The 18,255-nt window shown below is 47.2% G+C and overlaps 1 protein-coding gene across 1 annotated transcript in view; it reads right to left on the minus strand.

Moving 5' to 3' along the window:
* Positions 1-9,528, minus strand: part of LOC146184890 (band 7 protein AGAP004871-like) — a 343,551-nt gene extending 334,023 nt beyond the window's left edge. The window contains exon 1 of the mRNA XM_084609524.1: positions 9,361-9,528. Within this exon, the coding sequence (XP_084465650.1) occupies positions 9,361-9,421 (61 nt within the window). The 5' untranslated portion in view covers positions 9,422-9,528. The remainder of the gene's footprint in view (positions 1-9,360) is intronic.
* Between the last annotated feature and the right edge of the window lie 8,727 nt (positions 9,529-18,255).

An 18,255-nucleotide genomic window follows, 5' to 3' on the forward strand; every position in this document is an offset into this window, starting at 1 on the left:
ATATTTACGAACTTGTGTCTTCAGAACTGTACTGCACTGCTTTTCCGATAAACATACACGAGTTTTAGGCCAGAATTAAAATAATAAAGAAAACTTCATAGTCAAATTACGCAAGCGCTGAGGCGCTGGGGAGATGAGAGACGGCTTAATAATGTATCAGCAGTAAGACACAACGACAAAAACTTGGCAGCTAGTTGGTGAAAAAATATAGTCAATTATAAATCTTCGAGTGCATGCTGGTACTACAGAAGAAAACGAAATTGAGGAATTGCCGCTTAATATCATGTCATCAGTGCGCTCCAGCAGTGAGCCCCTGAGCGTGGGTGTGCGTGAGAGGGGTCGCCGCCAGATGCGTCTCTCGGGGAGAAGAGGACAGCTAGGCGGCGTAGGTGAAAACGGCTATGAAAATGGCGGAAAGAAATTCCGAAATCACTGCAGAATCTACACTGGAGAAATGCGTAAGCCTAAGCGTTGCTGTGTTGTCCGCGAGATGTGTCAGCGGAATTTCGCGAGTGACAGATACTGCGCGTTTCCTTTCCTGTAAACCAATTATAGAACGCTGTTGATTTTCAATACATTCAAATTGAACGCTGGTTGTGTTCCAACAAGAAAAGCACGATGTACCGTGTGAAGAAGCAACGCTCAGGCTTTCGAATTCCCGCATTGAAACTCCTGCAGTGCTCTTGTAATTTTTCAGACCGCAGTTGCCTCATTACCTCTCGTTACATACTTTTAAACCATTCCCAGCCATTTTGGCAAGCAAATGATGCCCTTCCCCGCTCGTTCACGCTTAAACATTCCAAATTTCCTTGCACCGGTATAGTTAGGCTACGTGACCATACGTCGAGTACCACGTGACTGCCTTGGATGTCGAAATTACTCCTCCCGGCTGTATGACTAACTTAACTGCCTCCAATTATTTACCTAATTAACGACCATCTACCATTCTGTCACTTGCACACCTTTCCTGGACGCTCTATCGAATGGATTATTCTTTTTCCCACATACCAAGTAGTACCTCTTTTAAAGCGCCGACAAGGTCACGCCCACGTGAAACCTGCCTACCGAGTCGATCACAGTTGTCTAGAGCGGTGTGATGCGGAGAGAATTTAGTTCAAGTATAACACAACCGCTTTGTCAGAGGCGATGCGCTTGTGCCTGTACGGTTCGCATGACATCGCGGCTAAGCTTGACTGCAAGTATTATCAGTTAAATCGAGTACCTAATCTAAATTTTCTCTTTACTTACTCCACACAGCACCGCTCGACCGCTCTAGACAAGTGTGATCGACTCTACATAGCCATACAATGCTTACGCATTAAGGAAAGCAAATATTGTCCAACTGCGCCCAGAGTGCGCACTGATCCCGCGGCGGCGCGAATAAATCTGCTTCCTTGGCTACAGTAGGAGAGAATTACGCAATAGTCGTATTTCTTTTTATTGAACTCAAAACATACAACATTTACACAAGAGCGGTCAGGCGTGTTTCACTTACATAACGTCGCTAAGTTTTTTGAAATGATTGTAACGCAGGCTGCCGAGACCGTGGAAGAACGAAAAGTCAGACAAAGCCGTCGCCGAGAAGCTTCAAGCGCGGAAGCCAGCCAAAATTGAAGCAGCAGCAGCGATTATGGCTGCTGCAGATGTGGAACTTGGTTTAGGTAGAGTTGAAACACCACATTTTTTTTTTTTTTTTACAATGCGGCCACATGTAGCTTATTGCTATAGAACGTGTATATTTTTTATATGTTATCAAAGGAAAAGACATACGATGCTGTACTGGGTGAGTATCTGCGAGCTACGCTTTATGAATTACAGAACCAATTTTTTTTTCAGGTTCGAAAAAAAATGTCCATTGGCTCTCACGAAAAACACATTCCCGCAGTTCTCGGCAGCCTCGGCTGCGATCACTGAAGCGCTGTTCAGAGGGCATGCCAGCTTCTGTTGATGCCATTTTTTTCCCTGCTAGCGGTCCAACGCAGCGACTAGCGAGACTATTTCAGCACAGCTCGGCCTTGGAAAAGAGGAGAGCGTACCAACAAGGGTTTTCCCGTGCCGCAAGCCAGAAACAGCGCCGAGGAAGATGAAAAACGACGGAGTCGCAACAGCATCTGGGCGCACCGTGTACGCGGCTGTTATCGGCACCGGACAGAGCGCAGTGTTTTGTTTTTCTTCACTTGCCGTCCTTTTCTCTCTGTCGTGCGCGTTCGGTGACGGTACAGGAGCGCTAATTAGTTCCCGATAAAACGAGAGCAGAGCGTGTTACATTGCACTAGCTAGAGGAAGCGCAGTTAATAAACGCCTGTGGAGTTATGGCACCACCGCAGCTGTCCGTTTCTTAAGCCGGGTAAGACCACAAAAAACGAAATGGAGGTCGAACGAGACATCAGACGTAATAACAGCAGCGCTCGTAGCCTCCGAGATTTCCGGGTAAAAAAAAAAAATGGGGGCAGAATGCCGTTCGTTACGAAAAAAAAAAAGTTAACCTCGGGCAAGCCCAGGAAATAATTTCGAAACTCGTCGCCCTACAGACTGAAAATGAGGGAGTCAGGACAGGCAACATCCTGGCAAATCCTCCGACTCCCTTGTCCCATGGGCGTCGGCAGGATTTTTGCTTAGTGGTGATGACACAATTAAAGTGGGACACCGCGGCGCCCGAGGAACATCAAGTAGAAGAATGAAGAAATCTTTTTTGTTTACGTAAGGATTGCAAGTCTCACAATGTTTACTAACGCTCATGCATTGCAACAAGGAAGCACTCCGTTACCTGATGTGGCAGGGGAGCGCAAATGCCTCTTTTGCATCCCCCTACCGACGCCCATGCCTGTGCCATGTTCAAGGGCCGATGTGGACACGGACTACTTTGTGCGCAGCGCGACTAGCAGAATCCTATACTTTGCCTCCCGAAGTGATAACAGCATCCAGCCTCGCCCCCTTGTGCTCTTCTCCTGTGTTCTATCTTCCGGCTGCTCTTAAGATGAATCATAACCGACTGGCCTAGGCGTCAGCCTTGTTGCGTGTACAAAGACGGGCACACTTTAGCAATCGCGTGCTTTTACGTAAGCAAAGCAAATTGTTTCTGAAAGCTTCATTGATAATGCCGGGCTGTAAGCAGGCAATGTATTACCTCTTCATTACAAGTGGCGAGAGTAGCCACGCCAGCTTTTCTTCTGCAAGACCATACAAGTCCAGGACATCACTAGGCAATGCCGAGAACAAAATTCGATCCAAAGGTGCCCGAGTCGAGCCATGTGAAAGGCAGCGCCAATGAGTGTTGCGACAGCTTGTATTGACGTCGTTGTTGCTCCTACGTCGGCTGAGCCGCTACACGTTTCCCGTTCTTGCAAAGGACTCGCTTTTTGTAGACTCCTGCAAAACTAGGCATCAGGCCGTCCTTCACACGTAAACGTCCTGCGTATAGGGAGTACCGGGTGCCCCTCATGGAAGAACGTGAGCCGAGGCAATAACGAACCTGGAACGAACCGGAACAAAACCAAAGCCCACCTTCCCAGCCGTAGAGGACTACTGTGGCACTCGACAACGGCTACCAAGCACCCGCCAGTGTTTCTCCGGAGGCGGCAATTCTATTGGTACTCAAGAGCCGCTGAATGGTGCCTGATGTTACCCGCCACGCTCCTTTGCAGGCAGATGCTTGTTTATATGAAGAAAGTTATACCTACTGTGTTTATTTTTACTCTTGTAGCCCTTTGTGTGTTGCAATAAGCGTATTTCAGGGAACCCGTTATAATAAGCGCATTGGAGTATTAAATAAGGCCTCACTGGAAGCTCGAAGTTCTTAGCAAACAGTGAACGGTAACAAGCACCATTGCAATATGGTGCCTCAACAATCGGGCCCCACTCTATGTTCACTAACGTGAAACCTCACCCTGCTTGGCTTTTATCCTCCCTTTTCCCATTGGCCTGCCTCGATGGATCAGTACTTAGGATGGTCGACTGTTGAACCCGAGGATGCGAGCTGCATCACAGCCGCGGCGGCCACAGGTCTCCGGAGGTGAACAGCAAGGAGCCCGTGTACTGTGCAATTTGCATGCACGTTAAATAAAACTACTGTAGGCATAAAGGTTAAACTAACTGATAACTTTCGTGTGATGAAGGCTCTCTTGGAGTTTTAAGGAGAAATAGGCCTATATTTCTACCTGCGACACTTGCGTGTGCTGTGCTGTTTAAGAGAGTACACGGTTTACATTACGTAGGCACTCCACGTGCATGCGCGCTTCAGCTAGAACATGTAGCAGCGACTTTGAGTTTCTTTGTCTGGTGCAGTACGTGTTTTGCGAGTTTGTGCGTTTGTGCCTTTAATATGAAAGTACAGAACTCTCTGCTGAAACTGTGCCAGTAGTGCCAGTGCGTGTGCAGCGACAACTGGTGTGTGCGGAAGACGTGTGCTGCATGTCGCGCTAGGCGAGTGTAGCCAAGTGTGTGCGTGGTTTCCTCAAAACTGTGACTACCGCAAGGAATTTCACTGTGCTATGATATCATCACCCTTCTTTCAAAGCCTTTGTTTTACTTTCCCTTTTCCCCTTGCCCCAGTGCGAATTAGCAGCCCAGGGTCTCGTTACCACTGGCTGACATCTCTGTCTTTTCTTTCATTAAAGTCTCTTTCTCTCTGTCCTTATTTATCTCTCATATGGTCGAAATTTCCAGAAAGCTCGTATTAGCGTGGTGCATTACTACGCTTCAGCTACATCTCTTTGGCTATACAAGAAGCGATATCAATGAAGACAATTTTAATTCCGCCAGAACACCAATCATTTAGACTGGCGCTGTAACGTAATTACAGTTTGATGAAATTACGGTGTTCTGAAAATAATTATTGGCATCTAGACTGTGTATTCAAAGTAAATATGCGCAAATTATAATTATACAGGTTTAGAGATACGGAGAAATATTTCTGGGGAGAAGCTGGAGATGAATCGCAGCTCTGCAAAGTCTAAGGGACGTGGGTTGGTAAGGATCTGTGTTGGAGATAGGGTGGTGACTCTGTGGCGCGTGCACAGGTCCAGTATATCTTTCTACTGTCCGGTTATGCCCCACACACTTGACAGCCAGGTTGCTCAGAACGCTTGAGCATGTAGTGGTTTGTACAGGTCACATGGCAGAGGATATGTGAATTTGTTTGCGCTTGTCTATTGAAGTAGTATTTCGACGACTAGGGTATCGATAAGTGGAAGGAAGGAAATGACGGGCATTTCGTCGTTGTTATGCATTTCTCTTTGGTGTTTTTGATGAATAGTCCGGTCATTCATAGGGTTGTAACGATAACACCAAAAGAAAGGCTTGCTAGGAGATGTTTTGTAAGCGATGTCATTTGCCCGTTCATTCCATTCTATATCCCGGTGCATGAGGACCCATTCCAGAAGGATGGGTATGGTTGGATGCTGTCGAAGGTAAGCGTCTAGCTTGCCGTGGATATGTCCCGCTACCATGCTTGTGGCGAAGTAACGGAGAGAGTTCTGACTGTTCGCACGCACTGTGATCATGTTAGTCTAGTGAGGATACCGAAGAATAGCTCCAGCGATCGCTTCTGCTTCCGCTGAGGTCGAATCAGGAAGGCTGATGTGGCAACGTAATTTCCGATGACGGGGATCTAAAGACGAAGCAGCGTTAAATTCAGCGAATATTACATCTGTGCAATAGAGGTCATGAGACGGGGTTCGTGAAATGACATGTGTTGTCTTCTCGGCGCGCCGGATTCATTTCGTGTCAATGTGGCGGTGTATAGACAGGATGGTGACGGGAGGTGGGTGGACCCGCGGCAGTCGGAGTAGGGCATTGCCGGAAGGTGCAACAAGATGCGTCCAAGTGTTTCTAGTATGGCATGGCCTTGACGGGAGGTGGTGTTGAGTTTCGTGATGCGACCTGCTCTCCTCCTCTAATATGCTGTGCGAGGCGGTTTGTAGAATAAAATAGATGCGCGTACCTGGACACCTAGCTTCGCGCGGAACATCTGCGTATGGCTGCTTCGGTTTGTTGAATTTTCGTTATTTGGAGGTACGGGTCAGGTTTCGTAGCTTGTGAGAACACTGCTGCTTCGGCCATTTGTGAAACTTGTGTTTACTGAGCCATTGGCACGTACGGGTAATGCTTTTGATCGTGCAGTAAATATTTTTGAGTTTTTAGGTGAACTGTTGATGGCCACACAGTGCGTTCGGCATCCTGTTGCGAAGGGAAGCTAAGGAAGCAAGCATGTGCGGCTGATATGAATAGGGCTGTTAGCAATTTTCAATCTAAAGACAGAGCAGCCTGCTTAGAGGTCCTCACCTTGTGGTAGAGAGTGACAGTGGCGGCTGATTTTTCTGATGGCTATACATGCCCCGCGCCGACAGCGTTGGCTTAGGTTGTTCGACAGGCGGCGTATGGGAGATGAGGAACGCAGCCAAATTGAGCAGAAAAGATTGCGCAGATGTAAGAGCTATGAGCCGCACTATGGTCTTGGAGACTAAGTTTCACTTAAGGTAAACATAAACAGAGCTATTTTGGAAGACTGGTCTGCAGCTATAAGAAGAATTTTTTTTTTATGAGTTTGATAACTGAGCTAGTTGGTATATCCTTCAAATTTTGGAGGCAGCAGAATAATAAAAAACAAACGGGGACGCAGAAAGAAACACACAGAACGAGCACCTTAGCTTTCGTTGTGTTTCTTTCTGTTTCCCCGTTCTTTTTTATTTTGCTGCTCAAATAACTTTTCTCCTGCCAAAGAGCAGATATAAGCAGGTCTGATAAAGCGTACGCTGCATTTGGTGCCTTTTTGTTGAAAACGAATTAAAAAATAGACTGTGCTGGATCCCGACCATATTTTCAGTGACTCGGTAGGCAGCAGAAGCACAGTAAAACGCAGAATTAAATGAAGTTTTTGCTTATGACTTGTGTGATATCAACGGGCGCGCATCGTCACCAGGAAGCCACGAATCTGCGCTGTGAGTGCAGCGACACTTTGATCGGTAGTAGCATGTTGTCACTTTCCTCATCATATTTTTAACGCATATACAAAGACGAAAACTGGCAGAGGGGAGGACAAGAACTACAGCTTCACTGTTCGCAATGTTCCTCCATCTCGCAGCCAGGTAATCAATGAAGAAGAAATAACTGAACATTTCTAGCAAGCACGCAACTTCATAAATTGAAAAACCTGGGCTATGCCCCATAAACCCAATGGCCAGAAATAATCCACACGCGGCGGAATTCTTGGCCTTGCTTCAGCTGAAGTAATGGAAGAAAACCTCTGCTTGGAATCGACAGATGTCACACCGGTGACATGCCATGCCTCGTGTGGCTCGCATTAGGTGAGAAACTGGCGTTGCCGGCGGCGAAAACCGATTGAACGCCAGAGAGCCTCCGGAGACTGGCTGCCTCAAAGGAAGCGCAGCTCACCTGCACCGTGTTCCAGTCTTTATTTGCTTTTGCCCGCGGCGGTATTAGGAGTCGTGTTCCAGGTCAGCTGCTTTCGTGGATCGATCCCGTACACCGGTTTTGCTTGTCTGGAAGCGGCGCAAGCTCCGCACGTTGGCAGACAAGCCCCCTTAAGCTGGAAGCACTTTGACTCGCTTCGCGTGTTGAGTGACCCTCAGGCTGTAGCTGCTCGTCAATATGCTAGAACGTCATGACCAATGGACCTGTACTCAGGGGCTTCAAGAACGAAAAACAGAGAAAAGAAGCGAAACGAAGAAAGAAGAGAAAGGAACAAAAGAAAGAAAGAATAAAAACAAACAAACAAAAAGAAAGAAGAAAGAAAGAAGAAAGGAAGAAAGTGAAGCAAGGGGCAATCCTTAGTTGTCAGGTAAACGTAATGATGCAAATCAATGCGGGCGTGCTACTGTGGCCACCAAAAGTTTCTCGAAAGCCAATACCAAGATAAAGCCGAAATCGTTCTCGATCTCGGCCTGCCGCTAGGTAGCTGAGAGCTTACTCAGCTGTCGCGTGTGCGACCAGAACGGTACATCCCTCCCCAATATCCGACGGAGGTTTTCACCGGTGGAACACACACTGGAAAATTCTGCGGGTGCCCGTTTCCTTACCATAGCGAGCATAAAACGATCGATAGCAGTGACAGTCACTTGATAGCATTACAGACACAACGGAAGTGAAGGTGGCTTGAATAAAATAAAAAGAACACTGTCTGCATCGGCATTAAAATTTACGTGGTGCCGGGTAAAGATAGTGCTGCTGAAAGCAAATAACTGTAGAAGCTTTTTGATTCCTCTTCCCACCCTAAGTCTAAGAGCTGTCCTCTAAACCAAGATGCCAGCCTAGCAGCGAAAGCCTGTGACGGGGTGCATGTTGATATAACGATGCCGTTTAGGTTACTTTCCATCGATGTCATTAACCATGTCAATAAACCATGTCATTTTTTTTTTCAGTATATGCAGTAACAATGCACAAACCTGTGCGGAACGAGGTAAAGTGGATAGTTACACAAAGTGGAAGGAAAGCGAACAAGTGTGAGGCGCACCCTTGACCTCCACCTCTGTGGCATTTTCTGCTGAATATTGAATCTCGTAGCTATGCTCGACTGCCAAGATTAGAACATAAGATTTCTTACTAGGATAGCTTGCCGCAATGTACCTCACTCTCTCTAGCGCATTCATGGAGAAAATCTTACTTATAACTACACGAGCAACTGCTACAGAGTCAAAAATCGATAATGTACTACCAAAAGCTTTGATCACTGCTTCTTGCAGTGTAACATGCTTTTAGTGCGAGATATATCGGAAGCTCTACAACTGAAATGTTTTTTTTTTTCGGGAATGGTAGCTGGTACAGAGGTGGACCTGGCAGTTCTTTTTATTTCGGATTACTTCAATCCTTCTCTCTTCTTGCGGGCTTATTACACCAATAAAATTTAATACAAAGCGAAGGATAACATGTTGCTGATCGATGGAATCATTATCTAATATCTTGAGCAATGGAGCTGTGGCTTGCAGAAATAACTGGGGTTAAAAAAGAGGAAAAATGCTAACGGCAGCTTCGCACACTATTTACAAAATAGAAAAAGTAAACAGGTTCGCGCCCCTTGCGCAGATTTTCCCAGGAAGAGTTCAAACAGGACTGCGCTCGAACGACCACTGTACATATTCGCAATGCACTAAACATCGTAAACATGAAGTTGGGCTCTCTCCTGTCAGTAATGAATCATGCTCGAAGGATATTGTCCGAGCAACGGAGGTGGGGAGCCCGGAAGCATCCCGATGAAGGATTGAGCATGAATGCCGCTTTCACCACCTTAACACAACACCAAGTGCAGAAGCGAATAACCAAAACTTATTTACCACACTTTGGATGAATTCCTCACCCCAAAGGACAAAAAGAGAGAGCACGGTTGCGGGTTGTCGGCGCACTCACTCATAACATTGTATCCGGTGCGGTAGGCGGTCGCCGGGGCGGCCCCGGAGTCTTTATCCATGGGCAAGCAGGCGCTCCTGACGGCAGCCGACACTGAGGGGATCTCGGATGTTGGCCGCAGACCTCCACCGCCGCCGCACGGGAACACCGCCTCCGCGACCTCGCCGCTAGAATTCACTGCACCAAGAGAACAGAGCGCCACCGTGAGCGCTCGTGCTGCCACGTGGTGACTTTGAAGAAGTACCCTCCGCAAACATCCGCTAGCGTGCACGTGAAAGCTTAGCCTGTGTTTAAAAGGCTTTGTAGAGCTGTCAGGCGCATCGGCATACCTTCTTCGTTAATGCAGGATGCCATTGCGTGCCTTGCACGCTAGAATTTAATCCACTTTTTTTGAGTACGCAGGACCAAGCTAAACTCTAAAACACTCGAGGTTCAATACCACTAAGCCAACAATAAACGACCAACCATCATTACACTGCGGAATCTGTTACCTAGTGCAAAAGGGCAAGTTATCCATGTTTCGTAGGTGAATCCGACAGAAACAAAAAAAAAAGGGGGGGGGGGGGGGGGGAAATGATGGACTAAAGGTTAAGAGAACGTTAACAGAACGACGGGGTTCACAAAGGGGTGGCCGGTGGGAGCGCATTGCTGTGGCGGTTGCAACAACTGCTACGCCGTGTGTAACCACGGTTCTTTTTTTATTTGCTCAATTACTGTACAAATATATATCGGAGATATAATGAAAAAAAGCCACGGAGGAACATATTCTCATCCGCTCGCAAACAAAGTCTTTTGCTCGTTCAATAAATGTTTGTTTCGCTGCACAACGCTTAAAGGAGAAAAAAAAGAAAACGACTACGACTGAAAGGAAGAAAGAAAACATCGGGACTTTTCGACATTAAACGACGGAGCGATGCTACCCCGGGGGATATCCGATGCGGCCACGAATGTCGCAAGGAAGGCGGCCCTCGGAATCATTACACGGGTCCCACGGGACACAGCGATAGCGTCGACCGCGCCATCTTATGGTGACGACAGACTACGTCTTTGCGCACACAAAAAGGTACGCGGCTTGCCCCACCCATAGGACGCAAAGAAAGGGCGTGGGCGCAAAACTGTCTTCGGTATTTCTTTCGTTATTGTTTTGTCTGCTTCCGTTCATTTCTCGCGCACGCCCCCCATTATCTATCGCCGGCATCTTCCTGGGGTTGTTTTGCCCAAAATTTTCTGCTGGACGGCATTGTGCGGTTTTCATAGCCCCTGTTGGCGCGCTGCGTATTTTGCGTTGCCTGCAGCTTTCTGCGCCCCGTCATTCCCGCCCTGCGCCTTTGTTATCGTCGCCGGCGAACACGCAGCAAGCGTCTAATAACGGTCTAGGCGAAGAGCTCAGGGAACGCTGCAAGGATCACCGGACAGGACGCTGGCAGCGCTATGCGACATGGCTGCCGAACTCGTATATAGACATTTGGTGGCTCAAGCCTCCTTTGTCTGCTTGATAGGCTTTAGCAGGCCCCATAAAGTCTAACCAAGCTGAGGCGGTAGTTCGTATTTATTTTTATTTAGAAACATAGTGCCAGCCTGAGTGTCAGCGTCAGTGTCAAGAGAATAAACAAATTAAATACACGCTAATATCATCATAATACAAGTCAATGCTAGACCAGCTATACGGATAGCACGCGCTTTTCCTACTACTCAGGTTTGTGAAATTTACAAGCCACTGTGGGCAGTGCCTTCCCCCCCTTCCCCCTCTAGCCCATTTTAGTCCGCCATCCACTTGCCCGGGAACTGGCACAAACGATAAAACGATTAGCCCTTTTCTATCCCCCCAAACGAAGCCTCGAATGCCAAAGCTCGATGGGCAAGGTTCTTCGCACGTCCTGCTAGATCGGTTAATTCTCTACAAAAGTTACCTGCAGCCGAACATGCTTTGCCTCCAAATGCAGTATATTTTAAGGAGAGTAGTCGCCGTCCTCTTTCGATTTTGAGTTATGAAGAAAACATAATATCTCGATCGCGAGGTTAGGCATACAATTGGTGAACTGCCTTTCCAACTTTTCAATACTGTGTTAACTGGCCCGGAGACGACGTACGTTCAATTGTGCATCGTCAGCGCTTCTGCTTAGCTGCACAGGCGCGTCATGCATGCGCCTCAGATGTCTGGGAGCCCTGTCACTGACTTCTATGCCTATTCATCCCTGTCTGATTCTGAATGAAAGTCACGTGTCGGCCTGCAAATCACAGACGAGGATGTACGCCTAAAATATTTCAGAAAATGCCACTCAGTTTCCCGAACCACCCGGAACAAATCCAGCCTTGCGTATACGGGGCGGTGACAGGGTATTCAGGGGGACGCTGCGAAACAACGATTTCGCCTGTGCCTTTGCTTTCATTCATCTAGTATGAGCGCTGGATAGTGTTGGGTATTTTTTGTGCGGTGCAAACGATTACTCGTCGAAAAGATAGCATCGTGCTTTCGGACTCGCACAGCTCGCAAATTCCGGTTCGCGGCTAGGTATACGGATCCGTCACGAAATATCCAGGGCCATATTTTTAACTTATACCAGCTACACTATATAGTGCAACAAAACACCATTGGAGGTATTGGAGTTTTGCTACACTGCTGTAGCTGTTGTAGCTGCTGTAGGTTAAAAAATATGGCCTTACTGTTTATAAGAGAGGCGCACGCGGACGCCGCACCAACTCCGAGTGAAACGTAGGCTTAGCGCCCTTAAAAGTACGTGGAAAGGAAAGCTTGCAAAACAGTGTTCTAATTTCAGAGTGCGCCTGTGAAGTCGTCCCTTGGTAAAAAGAGGCCACTAACATTCTAGAACAGACTGAAATCATTAAACGTCGTTTAAAAGGCGGAGTATTTTTAAAATACTGTGAAACGCACTGCAGAAAGAGACGAGAGAGAGAGAGAGAAATAACATTTATTGCACCCGTCAAAAGTTTGGTGAGGATCCGAGGCGAAGCTCTGTCCCAACCATGTCCTCCCCCTCAGCCGTCGACCTGGATACCTTGGATCTTAGCAGCGGCCAGGGCAAGACGGATGACTTCTCGTTGCCCTTTTTCGTCCTGCTTGAGAAGTAGTGCCTCCCAGGACTCATCTGTTCTTTCAGGTTCTCCAAATCTAGGACACGTCCATATCATATGGATCATGTCCGCTATGCCATCGCAACGTTTGCACCTGGGGCTAAAAATTTCCGGGTGCCACTTGCTGTAAAGCTGGGGGTTCGGGAATACTCCAGCCTGTAGCTTACGCCACATAACCTCCTCGCTTTTGGTGAGTTGCTTACACGCTTTTGGTAGTACTGATCTGCCTAATTTGTAATGATTTAGGATATCTTGGTAGGTGTTAAGGTCATCGTCGAACTGCAGGGGCTCCTCATCGCGCAAGGGGTACGGGGTTGCGCATGAATCGTCACTGGGATCCCGGAATGTAGCTAATTCTCGGGCCAGAACGTGCGCTTTCTCGTTCCCCCTCACCACCTGGTGCGCCGGTGTCCAAATGAGCGCGACCTGTTCTGCCGGTGGTGGACCACTGGCCAATACTCTTGCTGCTATGGCCGAAATGCGGCCCGCGTAAAAGTTTCTAATCGCTGATTTCGAGTCTGCAACTATAATTTTGACCTGTTGTTGTGTTAGAGCTAGCGCGATGGCCACCTCTTCCGCCTCCGTTGTGGTCGAATTTCGGGTGTTGCAGCAAACTACCGAGCCCCCGTCTTCTCTAGTTGCTACTGAAACACGACTCCTCCGGCTCTCATGGTAAACGGGGTGCATGTTTTTGGGGAGCGGAGGTATTTTTAATTTGTCCCTAACCTGTCTAGGTACTTTTTCTGTACGCCTGGAGCATGCTTGCGGCTCATACCCCAGTTTTTCCAAAATGCTCCGACCAGTACGACTGCGCAACAGTCTCTGGTATTGTGAAGTCCTTGCAGCTTCAATGAGCTCTTCGAGGGTATTGGAGACTCCTAGTCTCATAATCTTGTTTTTCGATGTATTGGGTGGTAAACCTAGTGCCGTTTGTATCCCTTTACGAATGAGAACGTCAAGTTCCTCCTTTTCTGCCTTGTGAAGCCGTAAATACGGCGCCACGTAGACTATCCTACTGATTATAAAAGACTGGACTAGCCTAAGGAGGTTAGCTTCTTTCATGCCCGCATGTTTGTTTGCGATCCGCTTCAGGAGTCTACAGGTTTGAATGGTGCTAGCGTCTAGCCTCTGTATCGTTCCCGAGTTCCTGCCGTTGGCCTGAATTCGTAATCCCAGAACTCTAATGGTTGCCACCGTTGGTATAACGTTACCGTTGACCCTGAGTGTTTTTTCCGGGTTATCCTGCTTTATACGCCGACGATGGGGCGATCGCATTGACGTGAGAACGAGCGCTTCCGATTTCTCGGCCGAACATCTGAGCCCGATCGGTTCTAAGTATCTTTCTATAACTTCGATTGCCCGCTGGAGTGTCTGTTCAATTTCACCGTCACTGCCCCTGCACATCCACAGAGTCATGTCATCTGCATATAAGGTATGGTGTAGCCCTTGGATTTCCTCTAGTTTTGCGGGGAGACCAACCATGGCGATATTAAACAACGTCGGGGACAACACCGATCCCTGTGGTGTGGCTTTGTTTCCCAGTCTAATACCTTCTACTGTGTGTCCCTCCATACTGATAGTTGCCGTTCTATCGCCGAGGAAGTCGCGTATGTAGTTGTACGTGCGAACTCCAACATCTAATGCACTGAGATTCTGCAGAATAGCCGAGGGCTTCACGTTGTCAAAAGCTTTTGAGACGTCTAGACCAACGATCACCCTGTTGTCTACTGTTGAATTGTATATGATTTGTTGTTTTAGCTGCTGCATGACATCGCATGCGGCCAAATGCGGAAAGAGTCGAAATCGCGACTCACAGAAACACATGTAAGCACAACTAATGCCTCATGTAAACATGCCTACGACGTGAGCCGAAAACTTCCTGCCAACCCCTACCGGCGGTTGCGAGCGTCATCTTGTAAACGGTCTAACCCTTAAGCAGCGTTACGTGGACTTGAAATGCTATTTTGGGGTTCGACCGTTTATAACAAGACCGCGCTCGCAACCGCCGGGAGGGGTTGGCAAGACGTTTTTGGCTCACGTCGCAAGCACTGGCGGAACTTACCGTAATATTATTTTTTCCGTTCGCGGATTACCAATGAAGGCTGCCGATCGTTAAAGGTTCGCGAGCGGTTCAAAAGAAATATGCGACAAAGTATGCTATGTCATTCGGAAGGCAATGTACTTTTGATCAAAGCGCTACTATAAATATGTGGTATTATGAAGTCATACACACCTCCAAAAGGCTCGTTTTTCACTCGTTATTTTTCTCTATTGCGCAAGCTTCAGCTCTATCCTGAAATGCTTCCCCATGAAACAAATTTGCTTACTAATTCCAGTCATTCACGTTATGCCGCAAAGAAAAAAGAGCCCCTCCCTGGTGGTGCAGGGGTTAGGACGCTCGACTACAGTGCCCATGGATACGGGATCGATTCCCGGCCTCGGCGGCCTCTTGTCGATGGTGGCGAAAGGCAACGAGCGCCCGTGTGCTGTGCGTAGTCAGTGCACGTTAAAGAACCCCAGGTGCTCGAAAATTCCGGAGCCCTACACTACGGCGCCTCTCATAGCCCGAGTCGCGTTGAGACGTTAAACCCACAAACCAAACCATAGACAAAAATGCATTCAAAAAGCACTTATAAAGTGTCATGGCAACAGAATGAAGATAACGACCCCTTGTAGCAGACGGCAGCGCAAACCGTGCCGGCGACCGCGAACGCGAGCGCTGTGAGCATGCGGCGGTTTTTGTCATCTGCTGCACTGCGCACGGTTCGTTTGTCGTAATGAGTGACGACTTTCTTCAACTTAAGAGCATTGTTTGAGCGGCTGTATTTAAAAGGGAATAGAGCCTGCTCAGCAGCATGTCGGACTGCACGAGAACCTGTCGCGACTACGAAAAGCCTCTGGCGGATAATGAGCTTTTCAGGGGTACGTTTATCGGTGCATTTTAAATATTCATTGACTTCTAAATGACCGAACATATTTTGTCACACTTTTCACACTTTTTTTTTTAGAGCTCTTGCTAACCTGTAATCATCAGGCGCATTTACTGATGCTTTCCGAAACCGGAAAATTATTGTGGTAAGTTTTCATTACGTGTGTTTTCGTGGGTCCCGCTCCCGACTGATATCACCTTTCATACTTTGTTCTAGGATATCGATGGTCACTCCGCACCGAGTGACAACATCGTAGACGCAATGTGAAATGAAAAAGCTGCTTTGCAAACTTTTGGTTCCATATATTCCTATATGCGCTACGCCATCTTTTCACCGACAATCAGCCCAGCCTGGCGACAGCAGCGCCACTGTGTTTTGCTTGCGTCACAGACCCGTTTTAAGGCTAAAGCATTTAATGGCTCATCATTGTCCGTCCGGCGGCAAAATATGTCACACTATAACTGTTAATCATCCTGAGCCTCTCCTTTGCGCCTCGAACGCCGCGCTATTCAACCTTTAAGGAAAAAAAATACTGTGCTCCAACGGGAATCGAACTCCTACTCCTCCGATCCCTAGACAAGCGCTTTAATAGCCTTAGCCACGCTTAGTATCTTAGTTCTTTTTGTCTAGCGTTATGCAAGCGCTGTTGCCATCGAGATCGCCGCCGCTAGAAAGGTCGGGCGCGTCGAATCTGCTTCAGGTGCTTCCACCGCGCTATAAAGGCTTTCGCCTCATCGCACTTCAGTGGTCCAAAGTGCCCCCTCCAATTTTTGGTCTATACTGTAAAAGGTTTCGTAATCGTGATTTCGCTGAAACGTCGTCCAGCAGTGCTTCACTAACCGTAGAAGTATTCGTGCATTTTATGTATGTTTCACTGCTAATGGATTTTTTTTTTCACACTGTACTTGTTGAAATAACGAACATCCTCGCCCAATGTATTCACCGAGTGAATATGCTGATTTTGCAACCCACTGGCGCAAAGCTATGTTCTCAGAGTTCTATATCAAGAAAGAGATAGTATATGTAGTTTGGAAGTATATAAAGGTCACTGGCGCTAGCTTGCGGGCATCCATGAGCTACGACTGATCGGAAACTGTTAAGCTCATTTAGTTAATGGCTCCAGCTTATGATATAAAGAAGGTATTTGGTTTATTGAGAGATTTACCCAGCCTTGCTCGATAGATAATAAGTAGCCGCGAGAAATATTTTTTTTATGGTATAGACAGCAATCTTTCTACAAGAAAATATTCCTTATGAATTCATGAAGTTTTAGAAGTGACTGTGCCGGTAAAAATATCATCGTAAATTAAGTTAAAACACCACTTTTGTACCAGGCTCACTGAGGCACTTCCCGAGAAGCCTAGCTACCAAGAAAGTAAAATTGAATTTTTACTAAGGCGAAAGCCTTTCTAGGCTCAAGGAAAGAAATCTCATGAGCGAGAGTTGTGATCCAACGCCTTCGTTGGATCTGTGCGCCAGATTCTGCAAGATTTTTTCTCCTTCTCTAGCGTTCCTGCCATCTGAAATTCCACAACTGAACCCGCGCCAAGGAATGCTACTCTGTAGCGTGGCTTTCCTTGGCGCGATGGTGTATCTATGGTGTACCGATCGAGTACCATCCAAACTCATACTTTCTGCAGAAAGTGTGGCAGATACGGCGCCTTTCCTTTCCTGTAAACGAATCATAATTATATGCAGCCCTGCAACGAACGCCGATAAGAGGCACACGATGAGAAGCAAATGATAGAAGAGAAAGGGTAGGCTTTCGCCATCCTCCTCTTAAGAGACGTCTAGGAGACCGTCTAATTTTTTTATGCAATATTATTCAGATCAGTGCCAGCATTGCACAACCATGGCAGTGTCATAGGAAGTAGATAAAAACGCGTGCCAGCAGATGGTACTTTGAGAAAATAGCAGGTCTGTACTCAACCTAGCGTCTGCAGATCCTCGAAGTTAGACGAGAGTAATACGCAAGAAGCACCTAACCTTGCAAGCTTCAAGAATAGGTGCCAAATCAATAGTAATATTCTCCACATCTTAGAATCCAAATACACGCGCCCTTAGCGCTTTTATGGAAATGCCAGAGCACCCAAGCACTGCCCCCTCCCCCCCACACTCCACTCTACTTGCTGTCCTGCCCAGCAATGAACGCCAATGCGCAGCAGTTGTCTTGCCGGAATACATTTCATGTGCGTGCAACACTTATAACCTTCGGAGCGCCCGCAAAAAGCTAGCATTCACCAGATTCACCCAGGATAATCCAGGTTGATCTAAGTTACTTACGACCTAAAAGTGACCTTCGTTTGACACAGTCTGTTTAGAGTTACGAGACACAATAGGTTCTGTAGCGGAAATTGTTCTCCTCATCCTTTTTCCTCCTCGTTTCGTGAGCCAAAAGTAGCACAGTTTAGCATGCCGCAATGTCGACAATTTTTTGCAGGCATAAATACGGACATATGAGTAGCAAACTTTGAAGAAGGCGCAAAGTTCATATTTTAAAGAGTTCCGTTGACAGTACAGATATTTTTTCGCATGTTTCATGCACATTCCAATATATTTCCTGCAGGAGAGTACAGATCTGCATGTAAATGTGCATACTACATTCGATACATGTTGGCAGATATTTGCTAAGAGACGGTTATGTTAGAGCACTGGTGACGCTTTCGCCACAGTGATATTATGGCACTAAAGACGCTTACTTCAGCTGTTCTGTCCTGCCTGGCCCGTGTGTATGGGATCTTGGTTTTGTGGAGAACAGGTGCAGCTTCCTCCGTCATCACCTTTAACCTAAACTCTACGGGGAAGTATGTCTGTCATGCCGACAATGATAGTAATGGTCTAATCTTTCGGTGAGCAGTAAAATCTCTTTTTA

This window comes from Amblyomma maculatum, chromosome 7, assembly GCF_055883805.1.
Source record: "Amblyomma maculatum isolate TAMU_Amacu chromosome 7, ASM5588380v1, whole genome shotgun sequence".
NCBI classification, from domain to species: domain Eukaryota; kingdom Metazoa; phylum Arthropoda; class Arachnida; order Ixodida; family Ixodidae; genus Amblyomma; species Amblyomma maculatum.